Genomic DNA, 26,646 nt, shown 5'->3' on the forward strand with positions numbered 1-26,646 from the left:
CAATTTACTTATTAATTAATTATTATTAATGACCAAAACTGATTAACAATGGCAACAAATTTGTTTTTTTTAAAACCTGCTTAAAATATAAAATGGAGCTATTTTTTATGACCACAAATAAAATTTATATACAGTGTGAATCAAAAATAACAAGCATTTGTACAAAAAAACTCTCCAATAAACAATACTGACGAACGACGTGAAATATATGTATATTCGCTAATCTAACTGTTTGACACTTTTATGATGTTTTATTATTATGCTAGAAATTCTATGAGAACGGCCATCAAATTTGTCTCTCTCCTCCGTTCGCATCCCTCTTTATGGTATACTCGCTAACGGTGCACCATCTGGCTTCTCTTGTTTCAGCTGACAAAGGTATGCTACTGAAGCTCGACTTTCGGGACGAGTTCAAGCTCGAAGACAGCGCGGATTGCCGTTTCGATCACCTCGAGATACGTGACGGTCAGTATGGTTACTCTAATCTCATCGGTAACTTCTGTGGCACGAATTTTCCCCCCGAGATCACGTCGAAGACACGCTACCTCTGGCTGCGATTTCACAGCGACGAGAATATCGAAGGCACGGGATTCAAGGCTGTATGGAGCGTGATACCAAGACCGACCTATCGTAAGTCTCAGAGTCACAAAATCTTATCTTTGCAGAGGATTTTTTTTTTATAAATTTTTTTATTAATTTTGGTAAAAGATTAATTTCGAATTAATAATTCTTAAATCCTTTATCAATAAAGTATGAAAGTAAACAAATAATGAATGTTGGTAATGTTCTTTGAAAAGAAATATTATTTTAATAAATATTTTGATTATTTAAAACATTAAAAATTATTGACAAGAATTTATTTAAAATATTTAAAAAAGTGTATTTTTATTAAAAATTTATTTGAGCAATTCTTTCATATTTTATTGGTACTATCTAAGAGCTTTCTGCATGCATCAGAACTTTGTCTTGATTGTGATTTCGCCTAACTCTGATCTATTGTCGGTCTTCTTCTGGGATATAAGATATATTTTTTGGGTCCGTAATGTAATGGGTCCGTCATGGATTACTAAACTGATCGATAACAAACTCAAGATCTCGCTCTAACTTTCCTCGCTCCTCACACTTGTTCGCATGATTCTCACATACAAGGCAAGAGAGAACTTGTTGCTAAGATAATTGATTCGACACAATGACAATTGAAATTAATTTGCCATTAATATTAATATAATAATTCATAATAATGACTTAATCGATATGAAGTGACAACATAACTGGATCTTTCTATTTTACTTCATCGTATAAGCTGCTACATTATTTATGATAAGTATAGAAAAAAAAATTTAATAAAAAATAATGAGAAAAGAACAATTTCTATGTAAATACAAGTTAAATGTGATATTTATCAATAGATACAAAAAAGAAGAAGGTACGAAATAAAAAGACATTTAAACATGTACATTGTTATATTATAATTGTTCTTAATTATAATAGAATCAAATACTGAGCAGATAATTTCTCTTCGTATTATATCAAGACAGATATACTCAAAGGAAATATACAGATAACATGACAAGCGTAATAATAATTAGTAATATGAAGATGTATACACCAATCGCGAATAATCAAGGATGTCGCATGTCCTTATTCAGAAAATTATGAAACACGAGAGAAATAGATGCCCGTGACAGCGAACATTGTGTAACACACAACCGAGATCAAAATTAATTCATAGTCCAACCAACAGCAAAATAAAAGGAAGCTTTTTGAATATCTGAAGTATGACAATAGTGATCCTAGTTTATTTAATCATGCAATCTTTAGATTTTAAAAATTAACGTAAAATGAAGGATAGAGATGAATGTGACCAATGAGATCAAAGTTGAAATTTTTATTCGTTGCATGATTGATTAATTCACATTTGTTAAAGTTTCAATATTAATTCCCAATATTGAAACATTTCATATCGTGTATGCCATTCGTTCGATATTGTCAGGATGAATCTTTGTTAAATGTTCCATTTTTAATTAAGAAAAAATTAATGAAGTATTATAAATTGAAATGTTTTATTTCTCATGTTTTTTCTCATGCACTTCTAAATTGATTTAATAATTTTGTTACAAAAGAGGAAAGTAACAAGTGAAATAAATTAATTTTTTTGTTAGATAAATAAAAATCTCATTAAATGATTAGCTTCTTACCAAAATCGCCGAATTTTTAACTTTTTCACAGATTTAGCTTTGTGTTATTACGCTAATTTTTTATATAGAGATCTCGTCAATTCATTAAAATATCTAATCGTAATTGGCGCATTAAAGCTGTCGCGTCATAACTGTTTATATCTACTAGTTGGATTTACGAAACGTTTATATCACTTAAAGAATTGGCACTTGGAGAAAAGTCATATTACATAGAATAGGGCATAACTCTTATTTCTTATTTACGAATGAAAAATTATTTAAATATCTTAAAGACAGATAAATATTGATATAAAAATGTGAAACAAGAATGAATTTTTTGCTGCTCATATATATGTGAATATGTTAATCCACTGTAAGGTATTAAAACATAAAATATTATAAAAGTTATGCATCAAAAAGATAATATTCATTAAATCATATGAAATATGGCACGTTTTTAAAACTTTTTTACTTCTGTAACGTCTATTAATAATATCTATTAATAATGTCTGTTAATAATATGGAATAAACATTTTGTATTCAGTTGCTCAATCTAATAATAATAACAGTAAAATAATAGACAAATATACATTCCAATATAGCAGCATTAATATGCGAACCTAGAGAAAGTGTAGAACTGTAATAGGTATGATTCACAGCTGGCGTACTACCGGAACCAGAACCGTGCATATATTATAAGTCGGATAAGCAGATAATAATTCATAGCAACGACATCGAGGCTAGAAGGATTCAAGCCGAACAACAGGGTTTTGCGCTGGATTGTATGTGGGTCATTCAAGTGATGAACGAATCAAAGGTAAAAGCGTTTTTTCTTTCATATTACATCACTGAATTACCGAGATATATCATATCATATTGTCGAAAATTTAATATCCGATGAGTTACCGATGAGCATATAAAGCGTTTCTCCCAATATTTCTCTATCGCCATATAATGTTGCAATCCTTATTTGATCCAAGTGCACTTTACTACGCCGTTCAATCGATACGAATGTTTGTTATTGGCCTGCAGCAACGTGATTTCAAACCGTTTTCAAACCGTTTCGCTCAAAGTAACACGTTTCTGAATGATTTACAATAGCTCTTTGCTGCCATGATGCAGAAATAACGGAGCGGTTTTATGCAAATACTTTGTCTACGATACATCCGTTACAAAATTTACATGGCGGCTGATAACGGCATCTGCTTCAACATAGAAGAATCTTTTAGTTTCCGAAACTTTATTATTAAAATTGTTAATGAAGTTAATATATCTTCTAAACTATGTATAAAGTTCTATCTATTTTCCCCCAGTTTGTGCGACAAAACTCAACGTGACAAAGAACTATGTTCTCACGTGTGTTTCTTACAGAAAGCTATGATATTCTTGAGAAATTTCGATAATGTTGCAATTGTCGAGCTCACTTATTACAGTATTCACATTTTTATAACTGATTAGCCTTTGATACTTCTTCTAATTTATTTTTTGTTCTTTATCTTATTGATTTCCTTGAACAACGATACGTACGATTCTAATTTTAATGTAAAGGAGACGAGTTTTGTGATGACAAATTAGTATTGTGTTTGTGTTGCAGAAGTTTTTTGAATTCTCAGTTATCAATTTTAGCTGCTCAAGTACGGCGAGTCAACGCAATGCGTGTGCATTCAGAAAAATGAAAACATGATTTCCAGATCCTGCTGACTCTTGATCTTTTCAAGCTGAAATTGCCGAACGAGTGCGACGCTAACTTTGTTGAGATATTTAAAGAGCGGACGGACATGTCTTCAAGAGAGAGAAAATTCTGTGGCAGTATCGCCGACACCATCCTCTTGTCAACCCATATCGCCCACTTGAGGTTTTATGCAGAGCCGAAAGCTTTGAATAGTAGCTTTGAGGCGGTGATAACCTCCGTCAGGGAAAAGAGCGGCGAGAAATGTAAGTTCATTTAACACACAATAATGTATATATATATATCTCTAGCCGAATACATTTTTGAAATATCGAATTTAATACAAGAGCATAAATCAAGCTGTTGTTAAAATTTAACATTAATGTCATCATAAAATAAACATCACGGATTGGAGTTTAAAAATTTATTATTAAATAGCAGAGTATGTCTGTAACTATATTAAAATACAAAATTATGATATAAAGCAATATGATAATCGATTAATGATATTATGAATTTAACATAACTATTATGTATTGTTATAACTATTGCGAATGGCATTTTTTTGATGAATTATATTAATAGTATATATTTTACATTTTATGTATATTATTTATAATATTAATACTATAATATAGTATAATTTCAAAGAAAAATTTGTGCGCGACAGATAAAATTTAAATCTAAACCGATAATGCTATAAAATAAGCAGCATATCTTTTATGATATTCTAAATGAATAATATTTGAATGTGTTAGGCTTAATGAAGTTAAAATATGAATTTACATTATATCGTACTTTATAATTATTTATCGCCAAAAGATAATATGCTTTAATTAATTACTAATTAACTGATCCCATAGAAAGATTATTATTTATATGCATAATCTATTTTATAATAATGAAATAAATTAATGTTCAGCTAATTAGTTTTATTTTAACAATAGTTATTATATATATTTACAGAAAACAAAATAAGATATGAACTATTACATCAACATTTTTTTATATAAGATATTCAATATTTTTATATATGACAAATTGTAGAAAAATAATTTTATCAAAATAGGAACAATCAATTTTTTTTGTTCATAAATACACTCTTTCTAGGAAAAAAATTAATTTAAAAATTTTTGAATAACCTGGAATTGAAATTAAAGTCAATGTTCCTAAAAACGTTTTCTACATACAACCAATATTTCTAACAGTTTTTAACAGTACGATAGTATAACGTCAATTTGCTTTTAGCAGTTCAAACTACACAAGCGAATTATCGTTGCGGTTGCGATAACAACGTGGAAATTTCCTACATGGCACTCCAGAAGTATCTGCTACAATTTCACAAAATTTTTTTCCCATGTGTGTCCAACTCATATATCCATATACCGTATGAATTTTTATTTTACGATCTCTCGAATTGCACGGCCACCAACGCAGTTGTCGCGTCAACTTTTGTTTTGAGTTAACAAGTCACAATGTTAATCCCTGCAGATGACAAATAGCTTAACAATATTTTAAGCGCTATTTTTAGCTCTATTTTTCTATGTCAATATTTAGTAAATATCTATTTCTAAAACAATATGAAAAATCTGAAACGTAATACATTAGATGCGAATTAAAATCAATATATTTTACGTATTTTAATAACATTTTTGATTATAACTTACTCTTTAAAATAAGTTCTCGCTTTTAAAATAAGTGTATGCGTCGGTCGAGAAATTCCTGAAAGAGCAAGTAAAATTAGATTATTACAAGACAAAGGCTTACATTTTTGCATTTTAGTCTATAATTATATATATGCTTCATTCAATAAGCACCTTACGCTTAGCGAGAAGTTAGGGATAATCGTTGGGCAAAGGAATCAAATTTCAAATTAATAGCAGCGTACTCGTCTGAATGTTAAATGAGGTGGCCCGCAGAATCGCAGTTACGTGTGCGGAATTCACACGGGTTCTAGTATGGCATGAGAAGAATTTCCGGCTTTCCACACCTGCTGCCAACGCGGGATTAATATCTTGCTCGCAACTACACTCCAACACATCTCCGTCGAAGGATAAGGCCTTAGGCTACAATTTTCCTATGCGAATTGAGAGTCGACTATCATGGTTATTCCACGGAAGCACGTCTCGGAAGAAGTATTTAAGCTCGCTATAAATTTACTGAAAATTTTACATATCTCCTGCATATTAACGTTATATATTGTATGTACGTGGAGAAACTCTATGATTATAATATTATAATGAAAATTAATTTTAGATATAATTAAATTCTTATATTTAACGCACAGGATAGATAGAATTAATTAATTGGCGGAAAATTGATAATTAAAAGGGAATATAGAACTTAAGATATGTATTTATCGATATTTCTTAATTCATTTGATAATAATTGATATTCGCAACAAGATGTTTCTTTTTTTATTTTGCAGGCCGTGATGATGAGTACGATTGCGAGGATGCGACATGTATTGCCGCGGATTTGGAGTGCAACGGTAGAACGAACTGCCGCTTCAAGTGGGACGAAGATGATTTAAAATGCAATGTGAGTTTTAGTTGTAGCGAAATCTGATTCAATTCCGTTCGTTTAACCATCTAACGGAACGCTATCCAATTCCCGGATTTGGATCATTTCCGGTGCGTCCACAGGTTGCATCCTTCCATGCAGTTTGCTCGCTTTCCACTTCCTCACAAATTTTCACTGTTCGTTCTACAGATTTTCATCTTTCCATAAGCCGTAAACTACGAAAGTTAAATCGCATGAAACAGCGGAAGCTTGCAGAATGGCGTGAGATTAATTTAGATTGAGAATTATAAAGATAACTTATGATATTTGTGATATCTCAAATTAAGAATTATAAAACCCGAAAAATAATATTAATATAAACTAATAAATCAAAATGCTCTTCCTACTATCAACTTCCATTAGAATTTTTACTATCTGTTTTGATATTCTTAATCAGTCAAAAATCAATCTTTTTCGATATTTTTATTATTTTATTATTTAATACCTTCTATTAAGGACTATAAAATTTCTATTAAAAATAGCCTTTAGAATTCTTTTTTTAAACTTCAAAGTAAGAAATCGTGTTTACTGTTGTTTATTATTTATTTTAAATGCAAAAATGCTCAATTTAAGTGCTCAATTTATATAAAGTAAATTTCTATCATAATCCTTTAAATTGAAGAGAATCTATAAATTTCCTAAAATTAATAATAGGATAAAATCAAATTTTGAATCGAGCAAAGATACATCTTACGGGAAATGCATTTTTCAAGCGTTATCATTATTACCGTTGGAAATATAAATATAAGTAATACCGTTGGAAATATAAATATAAGTTTGAAATATATAACCACAAAGTCGGGCTATTTGCACCTTCAAATAACATTTCCACTTGCTATGATCTAGCAACATCTTCTGTTAGTTCACTAAAATCATTCGCGCATATTCTCGTTCTGTACCACGAAAGTGTACCCATATTACAGTGTAGCAAGAACGATACATCGCGTCGTCTTAATTGCCCTCTGAGCTTCCACTTTACTTGCTCCTGATCTTCCAGGTTAATTAATTTATTCGAGGGAAGTTTTATGGCCCCCTCTAGTTTAACTGGCTCGGCGAACAAGACATCTCAGAACTCGTAATCTTGGAGCGGCAATTTGCTTCTTCTAATTGCGAACAAAATCAGTTTTATAGGCCGCTTTTGTCTTTTCGCATAATTCTATTCTCTTTGCTTTCTGAGCGACTTTTACATTGCATCATTATTAAATGCTACTGTCATTATATTTTCATTTTATAGTTTCACTATGAATTACTATTCTAGTTAAATCTAAGATTGTAAAAAAATATCTGATTTAAAAGAAATAATATAATTAAGTATAATTAAGTATATAATAATTAAGCATAATTATAATTAAATTATAATGAAATTACATTATAGTATTCTTACAATGGCCATATTGATTTTGAAAGTAAAACTTTTACGTAAGGAACCATAAGTTGATTCTCGAAATAGCCTATGAAGAGATACTGTAGAAGACAGAATTATTTTTAAGGTGCAAATGGTAAATTTTTTTAGAATATTTAGAATACTTAAATTTTTTAGAATACTTAAATTTTTTTAGAATACTAGAATATTTTTTTAGAATAGTGAGCAGTTCATGATCTAACACTAAATGTTAAGAGACTTCGTCTCGAGAATTTTATAGTCTTTTAGCTAGGATTATCCATAGTTTCTAGAAAGCTCATTTCACATCATCTGGCTTGAGCTTTAGGATATGAAATCTTGTGGTAAGACGCGTTAAAACGTAATCACTCGACGATCTTTTTATACTTCATATTTTACTACGTATTTTTATTTTAATTAAAAGTAATAATAGTTAGAAAAGGATGTTTAATATTCGTAATATATCGGTTCAAATAATTTACATTTAAAATAATTTATAATAATTTAAAACAATTTCATTTGCTATAATGTTAATAAAATTGAAGCCGTTGAAAGGAACATTAATTATCGTTAGTTTAAATGACGTAGTTAAGATAAAGCTTACGTAAATTATTTCAAGAAATTCTCCGATTATTACTTGACATTTTCAAAATTACATCGTTTCTCTAAATCTTCATCTACAATGACGAAGATATACGACGATATACTATACATTTTATACCATTTAAATATTTGTCAATTTGTATTCAATGTTTACATATGATGTTAAACAACCTCGCAGGACAGCTAGCTGTTTGCTTTGATTTACCACGGTTTCTTATTTGTTAATGCCAAACCACGAATCCGGGACGCACGATCTCACGAGGACCGTTTCAGTGACTTAATCGCTCTTCAACCTTGCAAAACGTTTCGTGTCTCCGTCTCTTCCGCTCTCATTCTTGCCTGTAGCACCGGGCTAATTAATTTATTCGGACCAAATTTTGCAACGGGCGCGGGTTTCGCGAGAGTCCCGATCTCGTGGATGCGCAATTCCAAGGGCGCTCTCCCTCGGTGATATTCGGATGTGCGCCCCGACGGTTATACGGGTGGGTGTTTCCGGTTCCGGGACATACAATACTACGCGCTTTTGGCAGACTACCAGAACAAGGCAACGGCGAAACGACGCCACGACGGCACGATGCCACCGACGGGATATTAATCTAACGAATAATGCTCTTCTGATATTACCGCACGCGACTTTGCTGATGTTTTTCCATGTTTTTATCTCAATCGTTTTAGACTGAATGCAACATTTGAGTCGTGCGGAATGTGAGAATGGCGAACGGATTGAACAACTTGTAAATGATGAAAATTAGAATAATGATATTAGAAGATTCTTCTATCGAGATCCGATTACTATATACTTATTGACATTTTTATTATATCAATTTTATATTTTATTTCTTATCTTTTACAGATCATTAAATTGATGTGAAAATAACATGAATGTGAGTGGCTAAAATCCATCATTGTTCATTAATGTTATAAATAGCTATAAAATTGAACAATTATCGGGTTCTAAAAAGCATCAATACTATTCGTGCACAACGAGAAAGTATTTCCTGCATAAAGTTCTTGTTTCGAACAATTTTGTTTCAATAAATTTATTATTTTCAATAGTCTCTGGAAATGTGCTATCAACGGCAATTGCCTGTCAAAACTGCTCGTAATTTGAAGCACTTGTTTTTGTTAAATGCATTTGATTTTTGCATACGAGCAAGTAAAAAAAATTATTATTTTAGTTTTTATGACCAGCGGGATGAATCACGAGATAACATTTAATTATGACATCAAAAAAAATAAATTAATCATAAAAATGCCAGTATTCCATATTATAGTAAAAAGAAATTTTTATTGCAGATAAAACGATTATTCTTTTATACTTAAAATGTTGGAAATGTAATATTTGTTTGACACATACATGATAATAATATTATTTATAAATAACATTAATATTTCTGATACTTCTGAACTGAAAAATTTTTAGCATTTTAGCTGTTAAACACACGCGCTTGTCATGCGTCGGATTTGATGCAGATAACTTCAATTCGCACAAATGATTGTAACTAAATGGCCAGTGACTATTAATATCTTCTACAGTGACTATGTACAATACGCACTTTGCCGCTTTGTTAGTCGAAAATAAACATTTTCACTTACTTGTCAGTCGCAACATAGCAACGAATTTATTGCACAAATGATAGAAAAGTGACTATTTACTTCGACGACATGTCCATCCGAATGTCATTTCATCGAATAAATCAATAACAGAGAAACATATTAAATTAATTTGACAATGATTAATTATTAAAAGATTATCATATGTGATAAAAATTTTTAAAATTTTTTATTAACAAAATTCACGCTAATAAGAATCTAACTGAATTTTTGTTTTTAATTATAGAAAAACTAATTAGGTACTCTTGTTACTTACTATTTTATGTTTTATTGTAAAAAATTTAATTAACAACTTAATTATAATATACACTTACTTACTTATAACTAATATACTCTTGATATCAATTTAGAATTTTCTGAACTGAATTTGCTTGCATCTTTAACATATAACTATAGTTGTATTATTTCCTTTTCATTTAATTTTTTGTTGAATAGTATAAAATGGAATTTTTGCAGAAAAGAATTCAAAGTCATAGTATTCCTATTCCCTTTACGCTAATATTGCATTTGCTTTCACATCATCAGTAAATGAGTACGCGTCCCTGTAAAATTACTTGAAAAAGATGAGCGCTCGTGAAACGGCTTGGAATTAAATCTCATTTCTTCATGCCGATTCCGATTCTTTCACTAACGGATGAAACTTCGTTCCAGGATTACTTTAATGTCGACATCAAAAACAGATACTTTGAGATATTTTGTACTAAGCATTTTATTTTATATTGCCACCGATTGCTTGTTTCATTATAAGCAAAGGTTTTAAATTATAAGTAAACGTTCGTATTCGTACTTTGAATTTTTCTCTCATGATGCATTTATATTGATTTAAGTAACAAAGAATAAAATACATATGAAAATAATTATATTTGAGCATTTTGCATTTAGTAATATTTATTATTATTGCTTACAACTCTTCTGTTACGAAAATCATTTGACAGTTAATAATAATTAAATACAAACACGATACTTTTGTTGGTTTAAATTTTGCGCAACTTAAATTACAAATAAATTCCTTGCTAAAGGAAAGTTATTTCTCTTTTTAAGTAATTACATCATGGGCCACGCTAAAGATGCTTGTACCATACTAATGTAATTTTGAAAGTACACAGCTCGTAAATTATTCCGCAATTGAATGTAATGAATGCTATGCAACGAATGGTTTTAATTTCACTCATAGTAATTGTAATTGAAGTGCATTATAGCAATATATATATATATATATATATATATATATATATATACTCTGACAATTGAATGCTGTGTGCAATGTGAAATTTTTTTAATTTTAAAAACTGGAAGCGCAGAAACGAGATCACGATGAAATTAAAGTAGATTCTTGCATTTCAGCGTTACACGCCATCATGCTGTAATTTAATTCAACCGTGCACAAAACGGCGATTAATTAAATTAAAGACTGTAATAGTCAAAAATGCCATCCTGCCTGTCCATTTTCACGCGGACCTTCCATAACTATCGGCACTTTCATACGGCTAGTTATACATTTTTTTTTTAATAATTGTAATCCCATCCAGCAGATGTACCTATGCCACAAAAGGTAACGTGATCCATTCCAACATTTGCAAAATAATTCCACGATATTTAAAATCTTTATATTACGTTTCACGCACATTTTCAATTTTATTCTTATCTATTAATTTTAGTTTTTCACATATTGCAAAAAATTAGATATGATATCTATTCGTTGAGTTTCAAGATTTATGGAGATTTTGGGTACATTTTTATAACATATAATTATGACATATAAATTTACACGTTGAATGATAAAATATTCTACTATCTACAAGATTACAGAATTAAATCGCCCTCGGGAATTAAAATGATATTGTTATTTTTTCTTATCACAAAATATAAACGCTGGGGATCGCGTGTGCGAAATGAATCTAACTTTATACCTGTTTAAAGCTTCTTCGTGAATCTTTCAAAGAGTTGCCCAAGAATTATATATGGGATATTCCCGAAGAGATGAGACTTATATATTAAGCTCAAGCTTTATAATGAAATATACATCTGAGAAAAATGTAATGTTGGATCATATTTTTGCGTTATTTATTTATATATTTTTAAATATATATTTTTAATATTTGATTTATTTTTTAATATAAAAAGATTTATTTAAAAACAAAATAACGGAAAAATATACATACATGTACATTTCAATGAATGAATAAAACAAATAAACGAATAACTTAGAATTCATGTAATCACGTTCAGATTTCAGTTCGGGCATCAGTTCCGATAAACCCTTCGAAGCTACGTCGTTGAGCCGTGACAGTAAACCAAGGAAAGGGTACGGTCACGATAACTCTGTCGTCCGCGCAAGAGAACTCGACCGCGAAATTGCTCGTACGGACGAAATGCGCGACAAAATCGCGACCTATGCGCTCGCGCGGTGCACGAGAAAGCGCGGGTTCTATCCAATTTTATACCGATGTGTAGCGAAAGGGAGATTCGTTCCCTTTATCGCGCGGCAGCATCGTAATAGCTGAAAGTGCGCGTCGTGCTGGCAAGCAGCGTAAATCGTAGAAGGAAAACCGTGCGTTGGTGGGAAAAATGATATGAGAGTTCAGAGAGGATGATCATATTTCAGAGTCTCAGAACTACGAGAATCAATGTCGGAATATGGCGTGGAAACAGTAGAAAGATATCATATGTTCGGGCATATTAAGTAAACCTTTTTGTTATAGAAAAATTCACGCAATATTTTTATAAATGATTATAACGTATAAATGATTATAACGTTAATACAATATATTATCGATATAAGTTAAAATATATATCGATAAAAGTTAAAATATTTAATTTTGCTTTAATTTCAATATTATTAATGTTGTTATAACACTGTGCCACAGTTGTTTTTTTTATAATTAAAATAAAAGAAAATAAAATAAGAAATAAATTCAATAAAATAGGCGCTCAAGATCTTGTCCAATCATACCGCGAATCTCTATTGTCTATAAAATAAAAAAGCACCAGAAATGCAAAAGGTTAAAAATACGATATCAATGTTAATTTAATAATTTTTGTTTATCGAGCTTAGTGAATTTAATATAACGTAATTCTGTAATTCGTATGGATCAGTTGTGTTTTAATATGTTAACAACAGAGAAGCCGAAGAAAATGTTCCCTAATGAGCAACCTCTTTAGTGAGGTTGCTTATCGAACGAGAAAAGGCGATAAGAGAACAAACAGGAAGTGCATCGGAAAGGCAACAAGATGCTCACGCGTACATAGGTTTCTTCTCTCTTGCTAATGAGAGACTCTCAAACCTTTTTCTCGGTAATCCCGGTAGCGACTAATTATTTTCCTGCAGAAACTTTCCAACGGAGTTACCATTTGTTTTCCTCTTTCCATTTGCTTTCTCGGCGCACGTATTTACACAATTTGATAAAAAATATTTCTAATATCCTTATGAAAGATGTCACGCAAAAACGAGACATAAAGTTGAAGTAAAATCATAAAGTAAAATGATTGGTTTCGAGATAGATTTTTAAAATACTTGCCAATTAGATGTATGGAACCAGACGATTTCTAACCAAACTAATCAATATTTTTGCGATCTACAATCCTTAATATTATTTAATCAGCAATCATTAAATCGCGAAGTACAGGAAAAATTGAAGGAAATGTATAACGCTTGCATTTTGCATTACGTTATTATATATATAAAACTTTACGATGTCGAGCCAACTGAACGGCATTAATTAAAAACTAGCGATTTTAAATACAAATATTAATTCCTTTCATTCTCTGACGTTAGGGAAGCATAAAATAGACATTCGTTCGCGATTGAAGTACGAGCCGATTGAAGTACGCGCGAATACTTCCGATCTCGTAAAAATGTCTTTACGGGCTGACACGGAAATCGAGGATGGGAGGACGTAAATTTTACCGAGCGTGACTCTACATTTCCAGAAATTGCTTGTCACTCGGAAAGAAACGCGATTCTGCAGACGGCGAAACAGAAGATTCGACGCGGGGTTCTGCGGCGTTCAGATGCAGGGACACTGTTTCTAGTTATACTGTGTCTATATAGAGTATGGCAAGTAGTCGATATCACGTAGAACTTTGTGTTCTTGAGAACACACGAGGGAATGCGTGTGAATTGATGATAGTTGTTGATCTTAAACATTGTTCCGACCCGCTGGTGTACCCAAGCTGCCTGAAATACTTTAATGAATAGTACACTTCTAACTTAAATGCAATAGATCTAATTCACATACTAAATCACGCGATGTGTTACGGGATAATTTAGTATCCTGCTGCGAGGAGAAAATTATTTTGCAGAGGTAATCTGCTCGATTGTTTATCGTTGCTTTTGTGCTTTTTAATCAAATAATATAATTTTTAAACTAGCTATTTTTTCAGAATATTGATAACCAATGTTATCAAATTGTTATATATTGATATATATATCTGAAATATTCTTCTAGAAATATTTTTTAAAAATAGTATTACATACAAGAATTCCGTAAAAATATTCGCTTTTGCGAATATCGTAATAAGCTTTTCGTGAAAGCTATCTACGATAGTTCATATGTTAATAATTCAAAGCAACATCCTGCGATCGGAATTTACTGAGTGAATACTGGCATTTACGGACATCGAATACGGTGCCATAAATAGCGGAAATATTTAAAATAGCTCTCGTACTTTTATCTCTTCGGTAGCTTATACTGCGCGCAACATCGTTCGCGCGACGACGACGATGTGGTCAAGAATTTCTATTGCTGAAATAGTACAAATTTTCGCCTGTGAAAACACGCGAAAGTCCGCCAATAAACTGATATATCATTTTACACAAATTCTCACATCATTCTATATTAGTATTCGTAACAAGGAATTTGCGAGTTGGAATATTCTAACAGCATGACGATGTGTCGTGTGTCATGTTGAACTCTTTGAAAATCTGCTATACTGACATTTGCAAAAAAAGATATATCATATTAGTGAATTTGCAAGATTGGGAAACGTGGGATAAAATAGAACATATTTCGAATTCGCTCAAACTCGTATCTATCGTATCGATGCCAATCACCATAAATCCGTATGATCGTTTTATGCATTTATACGATGGCCAATATCAATCATGTAATGGAACAGAATGTAAGTAAAAGATAACGTGCTTTTAGGAATGTTTTACGAATCGTGTTTAATACAAGTAATATTTGTCGATTAGCTGCCAAATTTTGCATATATATATATATATATATATATATATATATATATATATATATGTGTGTGTATCTCCTATTTCATAAAATATAATTCTAATTGAGTAAATTGTATTTCTATTTTATTATTTCGCTAAAAATCTTAAAATTGATATTAAGCCAATATTATTTAAAATATGTTTAAATGCATTGATATAAATAAAAAATAAACTAAAATAAACTAAAAATAAAATAAAAATTAAACTAATTATTAAATATATATAATATATAATTGTATGCTAATGCAATTTGAAGAAATAACAATTTCATTATTTAAAGAGTTTAATGAACTCAACTCATGAGGAAACATTCTCAAATGTCTCGTTAACACATCTTGATATTTGCGCAATTACGTGGCGAAAGCAACACCTAAACTCCGGTCCGTGTCGTTTATCGTAGAATTTCCCGTTGGTGAAGCCGACAAAAGGTGTCATTTGCGCGCAGTGGGCTCTCCAATGCAGAGCGCTATGTAGAACGGCGTATCCACGAAAACGTGCAATGATTCCAGGCGTATGAGCATAACAATAAACCACTCTGACTCACGGAAGCAGAAGGAAGCATCCACTTGTGCAATCTCTCTTTTCGTGTTCCTCTCTCGGCCGCTTACTCATACGCCCACATACGGAGCGACATCACGGCTTTGCAGCTTAACTCTTCCTTCAAGAGAGACAGAGATGGGGAGAGAGAGAGAGAGAGAGAGAGTATGTATGTGTAAAGAGGAAAAGAAAGGGAGATATGAATGCGACTTAGGAATAGCACTGAAAAATTCTGACGCTGAGATAGGCATTATAATAGTATATCCCAGAGTACATGGCGAAAGGAGAACTTAATATCCGCGTAATCCTCATAATTGCCGTGGTAGCTTTTATTCGACACGATTTGCGATTTTGGCACGTCGTACTGCTTTCCAGCTTTTGCCTCTTGGTTGTCGTCAGCCAATTTGTCGACATGTTTTCCGCGTAACATAACGTTCAGTCGTTAAAAAGTTTCCCTTTCCTATAAAAATATGATCGATGGTTGTGGAAATCCATTGAGGGCGTGGAATCCACTACAGAGTACAATCGCATATTACACGATGAGACGATAATAATACTTTTGATCACTTATATGTTTTAAAGTTGGATGTATTGTTGTACTTCAATTTTATTTTGCTTTGATTTTTAATTATTAATTTTTTTTATGTAATTATATATATATATATATATATATAATATATATATATATATATATGTGTATGTATGTATGTATATATATATATATATATATATATATATATATATATATATATATATGTATATATACATATATATTAATAATTCCTAATATTTTCTCTTGTGTACACACACACACACACACACACACACACACACACACACACACACACACACACACACACACACACACACACACATATACACACACTTGGAATAAACAGAGATATAAATTTTAATATGCACACATAAATATGCAAGAGAAAGTATTAGGAATTATTAATATGTCATATATTATTTTTACAGTGCAAAATATCTGAGAATAATATGCTGCGATTATACGTTGTACGTACTCATTTTACGCTCGTACAAACTGATTTTCCGTCACGTTAAGCATTTCGGATTTAAGTGGACATGTTTTCGCTGTCGGCGCAACGAGTTCAACTTGGATAGGGCACGAAAGAAAAAAACGCCGAGAAATTATAGCGCGACCACTGGGACACGGAGACATATACACAGATAGAAGAAAGGAAAACGGCATCTCTTTGAACTAGCATGTAAGCGAACACAAACATGTGACGCCGATATAAATTATTTCATGATTTAACGGCGCATTCCACGCTGGATCCATGAGTAGCAATAATGTACGCAAACTAATTCTGTGTCAGTGGCGCGCAAGACTGGTCCGTTGAAATTAGTTATTAGTGTGTAAGCAGTGAATATATAACGTGACTCGCATACAACACGTTGCATAATGTAAGTTTGTAGGACTTCCCGTATGCGAAGTTTCCCGGTCATCGAATGTGCTATGATGAATAATTTACGTCACCGAATATTTTTATACAATTGTAAAAAAAATTTTTAATTATATTTTTGAAAAATCAATAAAATTTCTAAAATTGTTTATTTCCGTATATTTAAAAATAAATTTATGTTTTAAAACAAAATTGATCAATTAGCCTAGAGAGAAAGAAATATAATATATGTGCACATAGAAAATAAAATATGTGATCTTTTTGTGTAAATCCGCATGAAAATCTTACAAATGATTATAAAGTTTATGATCTTTTCGTTTTATCTAAATGAAGTCTTGTTCACCATCTAAAGTGTACTTGATGATTTAATTATGGTATCTACTTGCGTGAGTATGCAAATTTGCAACGCTTTGTGGAAGGTAAAGTTGCTATGTCAGCAGAACGATTTAACCTCAAGAAATGCGTTCGTCGTTCATAGAAGGCAAGAATCAGTTAAATACGTAAATGTAAGCTTGCAAAATTTGAAACAAAGATATATGTATTAATGAGAGCGTTATATAAAATGTTGATGAAGGAGCTAAATAGGAAAATACAAGTCCTAGTTCACTTTATAGAAAAAATATATGTTTTCGAAGAGACATTATATTATTAGAAAAGAATTTTTGTTAAAAAACGATTATTCCCTTATTTATCAAATAAATTATTATTTTATCCATTGTAAATAGTAAAGTGTCAAATACTTTGTACTTTGACTGTACAAACGTGATATAAAGTAGTATTTCAACGAGTTATTCTCCCGCTGCAACCACTTAAGTAAACAAGGAGCAAACAGGCAAAATCCGCGGCAGCATCGCCATTCTATGAGACAAAGGACGATACGCAAGAGACAGGGACGAAGATGGATCGCGTCGATCCTACTTGCTTCATACATTCTATGCGCCGCGATGTTTCGCAAGTTTCTCCTTTGCGTGAACCCTTCCTGCGTAATATGTTACGTTCCCCTGAAATTTCGCGAAGGCATTTACTGCGACACCTCTGTAGCCGATAAATGTTGGAAACGGGGTAGAACGACAATGACAAGAGGCTGTACGTCGTGCCACGATGTCGAGGTACACCGATGAATCCGCGTGAATCTTGAGAAGCCATTGTCGAGTCTACCTCGCGTCTGTAAGTTACAGAGAAAAGCTCTAGCTAAAATTAAGTGATAATTAATTGCCTTTCCATCTCCCAACTTTTTATTTAATTCAACGGGTTCAATCACATTTAATAAACATTTATTAATATTTAATGCAGTGATATAATGTTTATATAATATTTATAATATTTATAAAATATAATATTTATAAAATTATTGTATACGTTTATATACATTACAAGTAGTACAGTTATAATCATTTGTTGTATCTGTATATGTAAATTAAATTAAACACACATTGCAGTACAAAAGAGACAGTAGTATCAAAAATAAAAAAGCCATCTTTAAAATTAATAATTATTTATTTTTGAAAAACATGATATTACTAAGATGTGTAATATATATGTTTTATTAATTAAAAAATTAAATAATTTGAAATTTTTTTGTGACGTTTACGCTTCGTATGATCTTAATTTTTATTGAATAAAAAATTTTATTTTACATTGTTAAATTGATAAATTAATAGATAACGATCAAGAATATTAAAAGTATGGTTAATTCCATTATTTGTAGAATAAGAAGGCACGGTTGATCGATTCGCAGCACATCGTCATAATCCTCGTCGTTTTCTCTCTAATTATGTTTGGCATGAGCTTTGCCTTCGTCTTCAACTGCGTTCGGAAGCTCATCCGCGATCACCGTATTATTCAGGTGAGTGAATTTTATTTTTCCAACGCGAATCACGCGTTCGTTCTCTCTCGTCTCATCGTACAGTTATAGTACTTCAGTTATAGTAACGAAAGATCGGAAAACGAAGTCTCCACGGAAATATGTAAAGGTTTTCTGCTACATTTCAGGAGATATTTTGAGTTGTTCCATGGATGTTTTCCTTTGTAAATATTCATTCCGTTATTCCATTATTTATTCCATATATGAAACTATTGGTTACGATCGAAACTTGGTTGCAAGTTTTATTGAAAATTGACAATACGTTCTCTCCTACAGTGTCGAAGAAAGGGCTTTTTTATGCGGAATATTTCAATAACTCCACAAAATTTATAGATTTTTGGCGAAGTGACATTGCTTAAATCATGTGACATCTCAATTTCTTACTATTAAAATTGAAGAAACGACAAAAATATTTTATTTCTTTGCATAAGGAAATGTAAAAATTTAGTTTTATTGATTTTTATAACTATGTTCTCATTTATCTTGAACATTTGAAAATCAATTCTTTTCAATTTTCTTCATACTGTTGACAAAAGTCATTTATGTTACAGTAAGTTATTAGATAACGTTACATGTGTTCAATTAGATTGTAGATTGACATAGTTACATCTCAGTTGCATATAGCGATCGCATTTTTCTAAATAATAATTATGACGACGTAAATATCTAAAGTTCTTTTTCTTATTATTACAATATAATTACGTATTGTTACAATTACAATTACAATATATTACAATATATTAAATTAAAGTAATATAAAATATTAACTGTTTATTATTTTAAGTTTCTATTTATATATAGATCAAAGAGAAACGGGAAGATAAATTTACATTTTGTATATTATATTTAAAAAAATTGAAAAAAAAAGATCTCTTTGATTTAGTGACAGAGATATAATATAATTTATAATTTATCATCTATAATTTATTTTCTAAAAGAACACTTTTAAAAAGAAAACCTTCAATTTTTAAAAGATCTCAAGTTAATAACAATTCATGTTTTACATTACATTATTTTAAAGTTGAAGCTTTTGTCAATTTTATTTGATTGATTTAAAAATAGATTGAAGTAGAAATATCACTATGACTTGCAACTTGACAAGTCGTGCTGACAGTAAAGTTTTCAAGAAGTCTTCAAGCAGCAAAAAGTGTTTCTAAACTTGGTATAACTTGGTTTTTGTTATGGTTTTGTTAAAATTACATAAGTATGTGTTTTCGTCATTTTTTGTTGTTCGTCATTGATTTGAAATACTAGTATTATTAATTACCAAAATATTTTATAAATTCACATTTTATGTCATGATATATTATTATATTAATTTATTATTATATTTAAATTAAGATTTTAAATCAGAATTGTATAAATAATTATATATTGTGCCTAATTTAGTTTATTTCAGCAACAATTATATGCAAATTGCAATTACAAAACAATTTGTAAACTAAACGATTAAAAAATAATATAGAGATATTGTTTACTTTATTAAAATTAATATTATATAAATTATAAAAAACAATTAAAATTATTTGTTTTAAATTGAGATATTTGTAATTACTGCATATTTTTATAAAAACATTGGATTTATTTATGATTAATTAATAATAATTTTTGTTAAAAGTAATTTTTTTCAATTCAGAAAAATACACGAAATGGAATAAAAACAGAGAAAAGAACCACAAATAAGTTATTTAAAATCAACAAAACTATAATTTATACTTACATTTTTATCATTTCTGTGGTGCAAATAAATAATTTATACAATAAATAAAATAATTTATCTTATTTTTTAACGTTGTGAGCAAAAATTAAACATGCATAAATTATTTTTTTAAGCGTATAGCATTTGCAAACTAATAAATTTTATGCTCGTGTTACTATGCACGCATCGTCTCTTTGCTTTCTTGTAGGAGCACATAAGGCAATCCAGAGAAAATCGTTTAGACGAACTTGGTCGGAAATCGACACCGTGTCCAATTTCAACTTCCAGAACGGATCTGCATGATCATGGCAGCGAGTCACCCAGTTTGGAAGTCTTGCCCACTAAGGAATTAATACCACCCACCACCATGATACCTCAGGAATACACTAAGGAGCTCGTTCTTGAGATGACTTTTAATACGAATGATATCACCGATATTCATCAAAGTAATAATGTGAGCAACGCCACTCAAGAACGTCTGCAGGAATCCAGCGAAGAGCCAGAGATGCGCGATAATTACTGTCAAACCCGAGAAAGTCTTTTCGAGTCACAAATACCAGATGCAGTAGCACCATTAGGCTTCACAACCTTTGGTGTGCGCCCTCCCAGCTCCCAAAATGGGACCAACCTTCATCATCATCACCATCATCATCATCATCATCATCAACATCATCGTCAACAGTCGCAACAGAGTCCACAACGGTCTCATCAGAGTGCTCAATCGTCGCAACCGAGCTCGCAATCGTCACAACAAAGCTCACAGCAACAAAGCATCTCTCAATGCTCCGATTGTAGTCCGGCATCTCGCGGAAGGGATGGCAGTATGGGTATTTGTCCGAAGTACAATCCTATACCTGCGCCACCCGGCTGGTCCACGCACGAATCCAGTTATCCACTGCCCGTGCCACAAACTGCCCAGTATCCAGAACAGCTGGAGTACCCGTCCTACCAGAGATTTCAGAGTCCCAAGCCCAGTAGAGAGTCTAGCGGCGTCTATCGACAATCGCCCAAGTTCGTACGACAAGCCACTGTGGGCTCCGGCGAGAGATACGGTAGTTCTATATATGGGTCCGGTCATGGCTCTAGTAACACCACGTCCAGCACGTCACAACACTCCTCCGGTAATACACCCACTAAACGCCAGCCTCAGCCGACGCCGGATCCGAGGTATCGAGCGGAGGCGGTGATCGAGGTGGATCAAAGACGGCCGTTTAGTATAGAGAGCACAAAGAGTGCCCCGGATGTGATCGCGACGCACTGACGCCGGAGTCCTGGGGATTGGGAGCCCTACAAGAGACGCCATCCCCGTCAAAATTATTCGGCGTTGACTTGCAGCGATAGTGGGAACAAGGTGACCGTCGCCACGCAGAGTTCTCTCGACGACGACGCCTCGACAAGCTCCACCGTAGAAGCAAACTCTTCCTCCTGATCCACGTGTCGCGATGCGCTCGATCGCAAGAAATCGGGCGAGAAATTGCTTGCGAACAATGATTTCTGTGATCGTGAATCGTCGAGGATTGGCCAGCCGTCCGAAATCGTTGATCGGCTTATCCATCCGAATGGAGGGAAACATGTCAAGGAACTCGCTGATGAAACCATTGAATTAAAAGGATCAGCGACAATCAGTGACATGTCTGGCTCTAATTCGATCAACGTCAACGAGGAGCCTCGACTCGACGATATTTCCATGCCGCGCTCGATAAATCGCACTGGTGGTTGGACGACGGGTGATTCGCTGATCTCGAAACCGTGGCGAGCAAAAGCGGCTTTGAAGCTGCACGACTTGCCAATTCTGCGACCACCGGAGGGCTTCAGGGTACCCGTGTTCAGATGCAGGACTCCATCTCTTTCCTGGCAGCATTGCGGGTGTCTCTCGCATACGCATTTACCCCCGCAGCGATCATCAATCACCTGGAGTGCCTTTGAGCGATGCAGTATGGATCCCATGTATCTCACCTGGCCTAATCGAACCGCGAGAAGGTTTGGGCGTCCCTCAAGGAGAACGGTCGGTACTCAAAGCTCATTGGACGGGGCTAAATCATCTTTCGGCATTCTCCGATGCGTTGTTAGGTCAATTGATATGACAGAGAGATCCCTAGACCAGGAGATTGGAGCTTCTATACCTTTTTAATGTCTGCTTTATGATTTAAATCACATCACTGAATTTTGCATCATTATTATTGCGTTTTTTACAGTGGCGCGCATTCTTTGACTTCACGTGTAAATCATCATGTTTTTTTCTCAAAGGAAAAAAAATGTGAATTTTCTTAAGTGCGAGGTTGATGTAAGCTACTTCATGATTAGAGCGATAAAAGAACATCAATTATGTATATAGCCGTGTTTACGATACGTTATCGTTAGTGTTTGCGACCCAAATAAGCGGTGATAATTGTATCGATTTACAGTTGAAATTTCTTAACAAAAGTAAAAATAAAACAAATATTGTCGCATCAATTGGACGGACCAAGCAAGTGCGACAATCTCTTGGCGGTATCACGCGAACAAATTTCTGACGTAAGCAAGTAAAATCGAGAATCATGCATTTTATACACATAAAATTGATCGCCACTTTTCAGATTACCCGTGCGATGAACGAATCATGAGATGGAATGGAAAAAGAGTGTAAAAAGATCCATCGTAGCTTAAACTTCGTGCTAGTATTTAAGAGTGATTAAATCGAGTCGCCTGAAACATTCGCGGTACATAAAGAAAAATGGATAAAAAAAACGCGCCGTCGATTCCAGAAGAAAATGTAAAGATTCCTTTGCTTTTGAACTTGCACTTAAGCATAAAATATATACTTAATAGTATTTATGTTTACATTAACAGATTCATTCACATTAACAGATTATTCTAATATTTTCTCATAATTTATTTTTCAGCAACGTGAAAAGTTTGATTTAATATTAAAGTAGTTTTTATTAAAAAACTGCAATGTGGAATAATATATTGCGCCAGTAGAATTAATCTTACTAGGAAAAGAATTTATATGGTTTGTAAAGTTGAGCGACATGTTTCAGACATTTTTCCATATTAAAGTCTCCTTAAATTTTCTGGACCATTGTTATTTTTACTTTTATTATGGTATAAAATAAACTTCGCAATTTCAAGATGCTATAATAATTTTTTTAAATATTTAAATAATTTTTTTCAAACTTATATACTGAGGCAGCATAAGATAAGAAAACGCGTTCCTTCGATTATTGATTTCTACGAAATCTCGCGAGCTTAATGGAACGTAACATATCGGGAACGGAACTTTATTCGTTCTTACACGTAACACCACCCGGGAACAGAAATGGGAATCGAGAGCTATTAATCACTCGTTAACCGAAGAGAAAAATAATTTTTCACGATAGCCTGTGGTTTTTCCCGTTTAGTCGCGAATAAAATGAACCACACTGGTCTCCTTGTGCGTCAGAAACGACTAATTATTTGAAATAATTTGACACCTTCTGTGAATTATTGGTATTAATGTTTGAGGAAAAAAATGAATGTTTGATAAAATCAATGGATTTATAGAGCATCGTGTTTTTCCGATATCCAAAATATTTCTATTGTACACGTATGTCTAATGTTTACGTATATTGTTTCACGAAACAATACTTTGTCTTTAACAACGAGGATAATTTCAATAATTCTTTCTATGATTATCGCTAAATTGAATTAGAATTAAAAAGTGAAACACGATGTTCTAACGATTTATGTTTCGCATTTAAATGCGCCGATTGAATTGCAACGCTAAATAGAAATATAAATTCAAATCTCTTTAGTTTACAGTATCATTTAATGATATTCCGCGGAATATGCGACTGGCATCGGTCGGCGTCAAAAGAAGATCGCGATGGTGTACGCGACGATAGTAGACACGACGATAATATTAAGCAAACTATTTTTCCATGTGGTGATTCCTGCGAAATGTGCGGGTCTGCGCGCGCTCGGTCAGCAGGTAGTTTAACAAATGCATTTATAGTTCGTAATACACACATACATACATACATACACATCGATACGCATATGCACTTTATACAATTCACATATTTACATACATTACATTTTATTAATTTATGTATGTACACGCATGCATATACACATGCTCGATCATGCGCCAAATTTTTCCGGTCAGGTAACACGCAGATGTTCACGGTTTACGAACGTGGTACTTATTTTCATCAATGTCCCGGGGCGTGAGTCGAATATTGGACAAACGGCGGCCTTGTGTCTATTTTACGAATGCCGTCGGGGACATCTGAAATCACACGCAGTCTGATAACCATCCAAGCATGATAACGCGAGCATGCACACGACGGCTGCATAGTTTCCTATGTCCTTTATAAACTCTATTTGCAAACCACTAGATGGCCTACTCTCCTGCTGGATTATGCTATTAATTCTTCCATGTGGTTAATTCCTTGTAAATGTTAAAAGCAATGTTATACACCTATATTGTTCCTCTGTCTACTAATTTACAATTTAGCTATTAAACAGAATAATGTATGATACTAATAAGAAATTATTATTTATTTTTGAGGTATAGTGAAGTATACTATCATAATTTGTTTTGGCATAATGATGTGATATAACATTTCAAACTTTTTATGATAAATTATAATAATTAGATTACACCTTCAGTCCTTTTTTTAAATTCTCTTTATTTCTTTTTAAGCTTAAGAAAATATAATTTGTATTGTTTCATTTAATATACGATTAATTAATATTATTATTTTATACTAATCTTATTTCTTGTTTATATGATATGTCTCTTATTATGCCAATTTATTTATAAAATGTTAGTCTCATTATTTAATTTTTAAAACTACTTTCCAGTTGTATAATTTTCAAAAATGATTTAGTTTAATGACTTCACATTAATTTAATTTTCAATCAAAATAAATTATTGAATTAATTTTTTGGATTCATTGAATATATATTTTTTTAATATTTAAAAGAAATATGTTAATAAAAATCAATATTTTTTTTTAAATGGTATGTGTTGTTATTGTTACTAATATTATTACAACTATTAACAATGATTTAAAAAAATATAGAATAATTGTACATACTTGTGTGTATTACGAATTTGATCCAAGAAAAACCTCTTTAGTCGAGAAGATTGAATTCTGTGTTATTCATAACAAAGAAATATGTGACTTATATATATATATATATATATATATAATCGTATATATCCGATGCAACAGTATTATCAATATCTGTATACTTTATTAATAAGTATGATTTATCTTTATATGTCTTTTTATGTTATATGCACCTTTTTGCTCGGCTCTCAACTCTGCCTTCACGCAGAAATACATACATACCAAAAAACTCAAAAAATACGACCTTGCGTGCGCAGAATTTTATATCCATGACCAGATCGCAAATTAAATTAGTCAATTAAATTAAATCGATCAAAAAGGCGTGAAAATAGTGCGTGTATTAATTATGATCGAGAAATATGTTTATAAACACAGTTTTGGGACAAGTCAGAATTTAAATTGAGTACTCGAAATTTGTGTACAGATTACGTGTTAATGTTTAATATATAGAATAAAATGTACAGAGTGTACACATTTGTATATAAACTCTCTACAATACAATTATTAAGAAGATACACACGGAACGGATTATAAATATAGTACTTTTAAAGTAAACTGCCTATACAAATTTTCTTTACCTAATCCGAACAAGATGTATTACGGAGCTTTTAGCGAGCTTTTAAGGTAAGTCAACTTTGAGCGAAGAGAAATCGAGAAGAAAGATTTCTCTTTCCAATTATCTTATTTGTTTTTTAAAATCGTTGTTATAATAATTGATGATACCGTTTTACAACCTGCGAAGTTTTTTTTTTATCGATCTTTTGCACACTTTAGCTTTTACATT

General features: G+C 32.0%; 1 protein-coding gene across 8 annotated transcripts in view; it reads left to right on the top strand.

The window, feature by feature from the left end:
* Neto (Neuropilin and tolloid-like) overlaps window positions 1-26,417 on the top strand; it is a 110,695-nt gene extending 84,278 nt beyond the window's left edge. For all 8 annotated transcript variants that reach the window (XM_089085181.1, XM_011647082.3, XM_011647083.3 and 5 more), the window contains 6 exons: window positions 370-630; window positions 2,837-2,994; window positions 3,869-4,112; window positions 6,275-6,387; window positions 18,909-19,046; window positions 20,972-26,417. In XM_089085181.1, the coding sequence (XP_088941307.1) occupies window positions 370-630; window positions 2,837-2,994; window positions 3,869-4,112; window positions 6,275-6,387; window positions 18,909-19,046; window positions 20,972-22,024 (1,967 nt within the window). In that variant the 3' untranslated portion in view covers window positions 22,025-26,417. The remainder of the gene's footprint in view (window positions 1-369; window positions 631-2,836; window positions 2,995-3,868; window positions 4,113-6,274; window positions 6,388-18,908; window positions 19,047-20,971) is intronic.
* Window positions 26,418-26,646: the final 229 nt, after the last annotated feature.

The sequence above is a fragment of the Pogonomyrmex barbatus genome, unplaced genomic scaffold, assembly GCF_055798465.1.
Source record: "Pogonomyrmex barbatus isolate J1 unplaced genomic scaffold, ASM5579846v1 scaffold1, whole genome shotgun sequence".
Lineage (NCBI taxonomy): Eukaryota > Metazoa > Arthropoda > Insecta > Hymenoptera > Formicidae > Pogonomyrmex > Pogonomyrmex barbatus.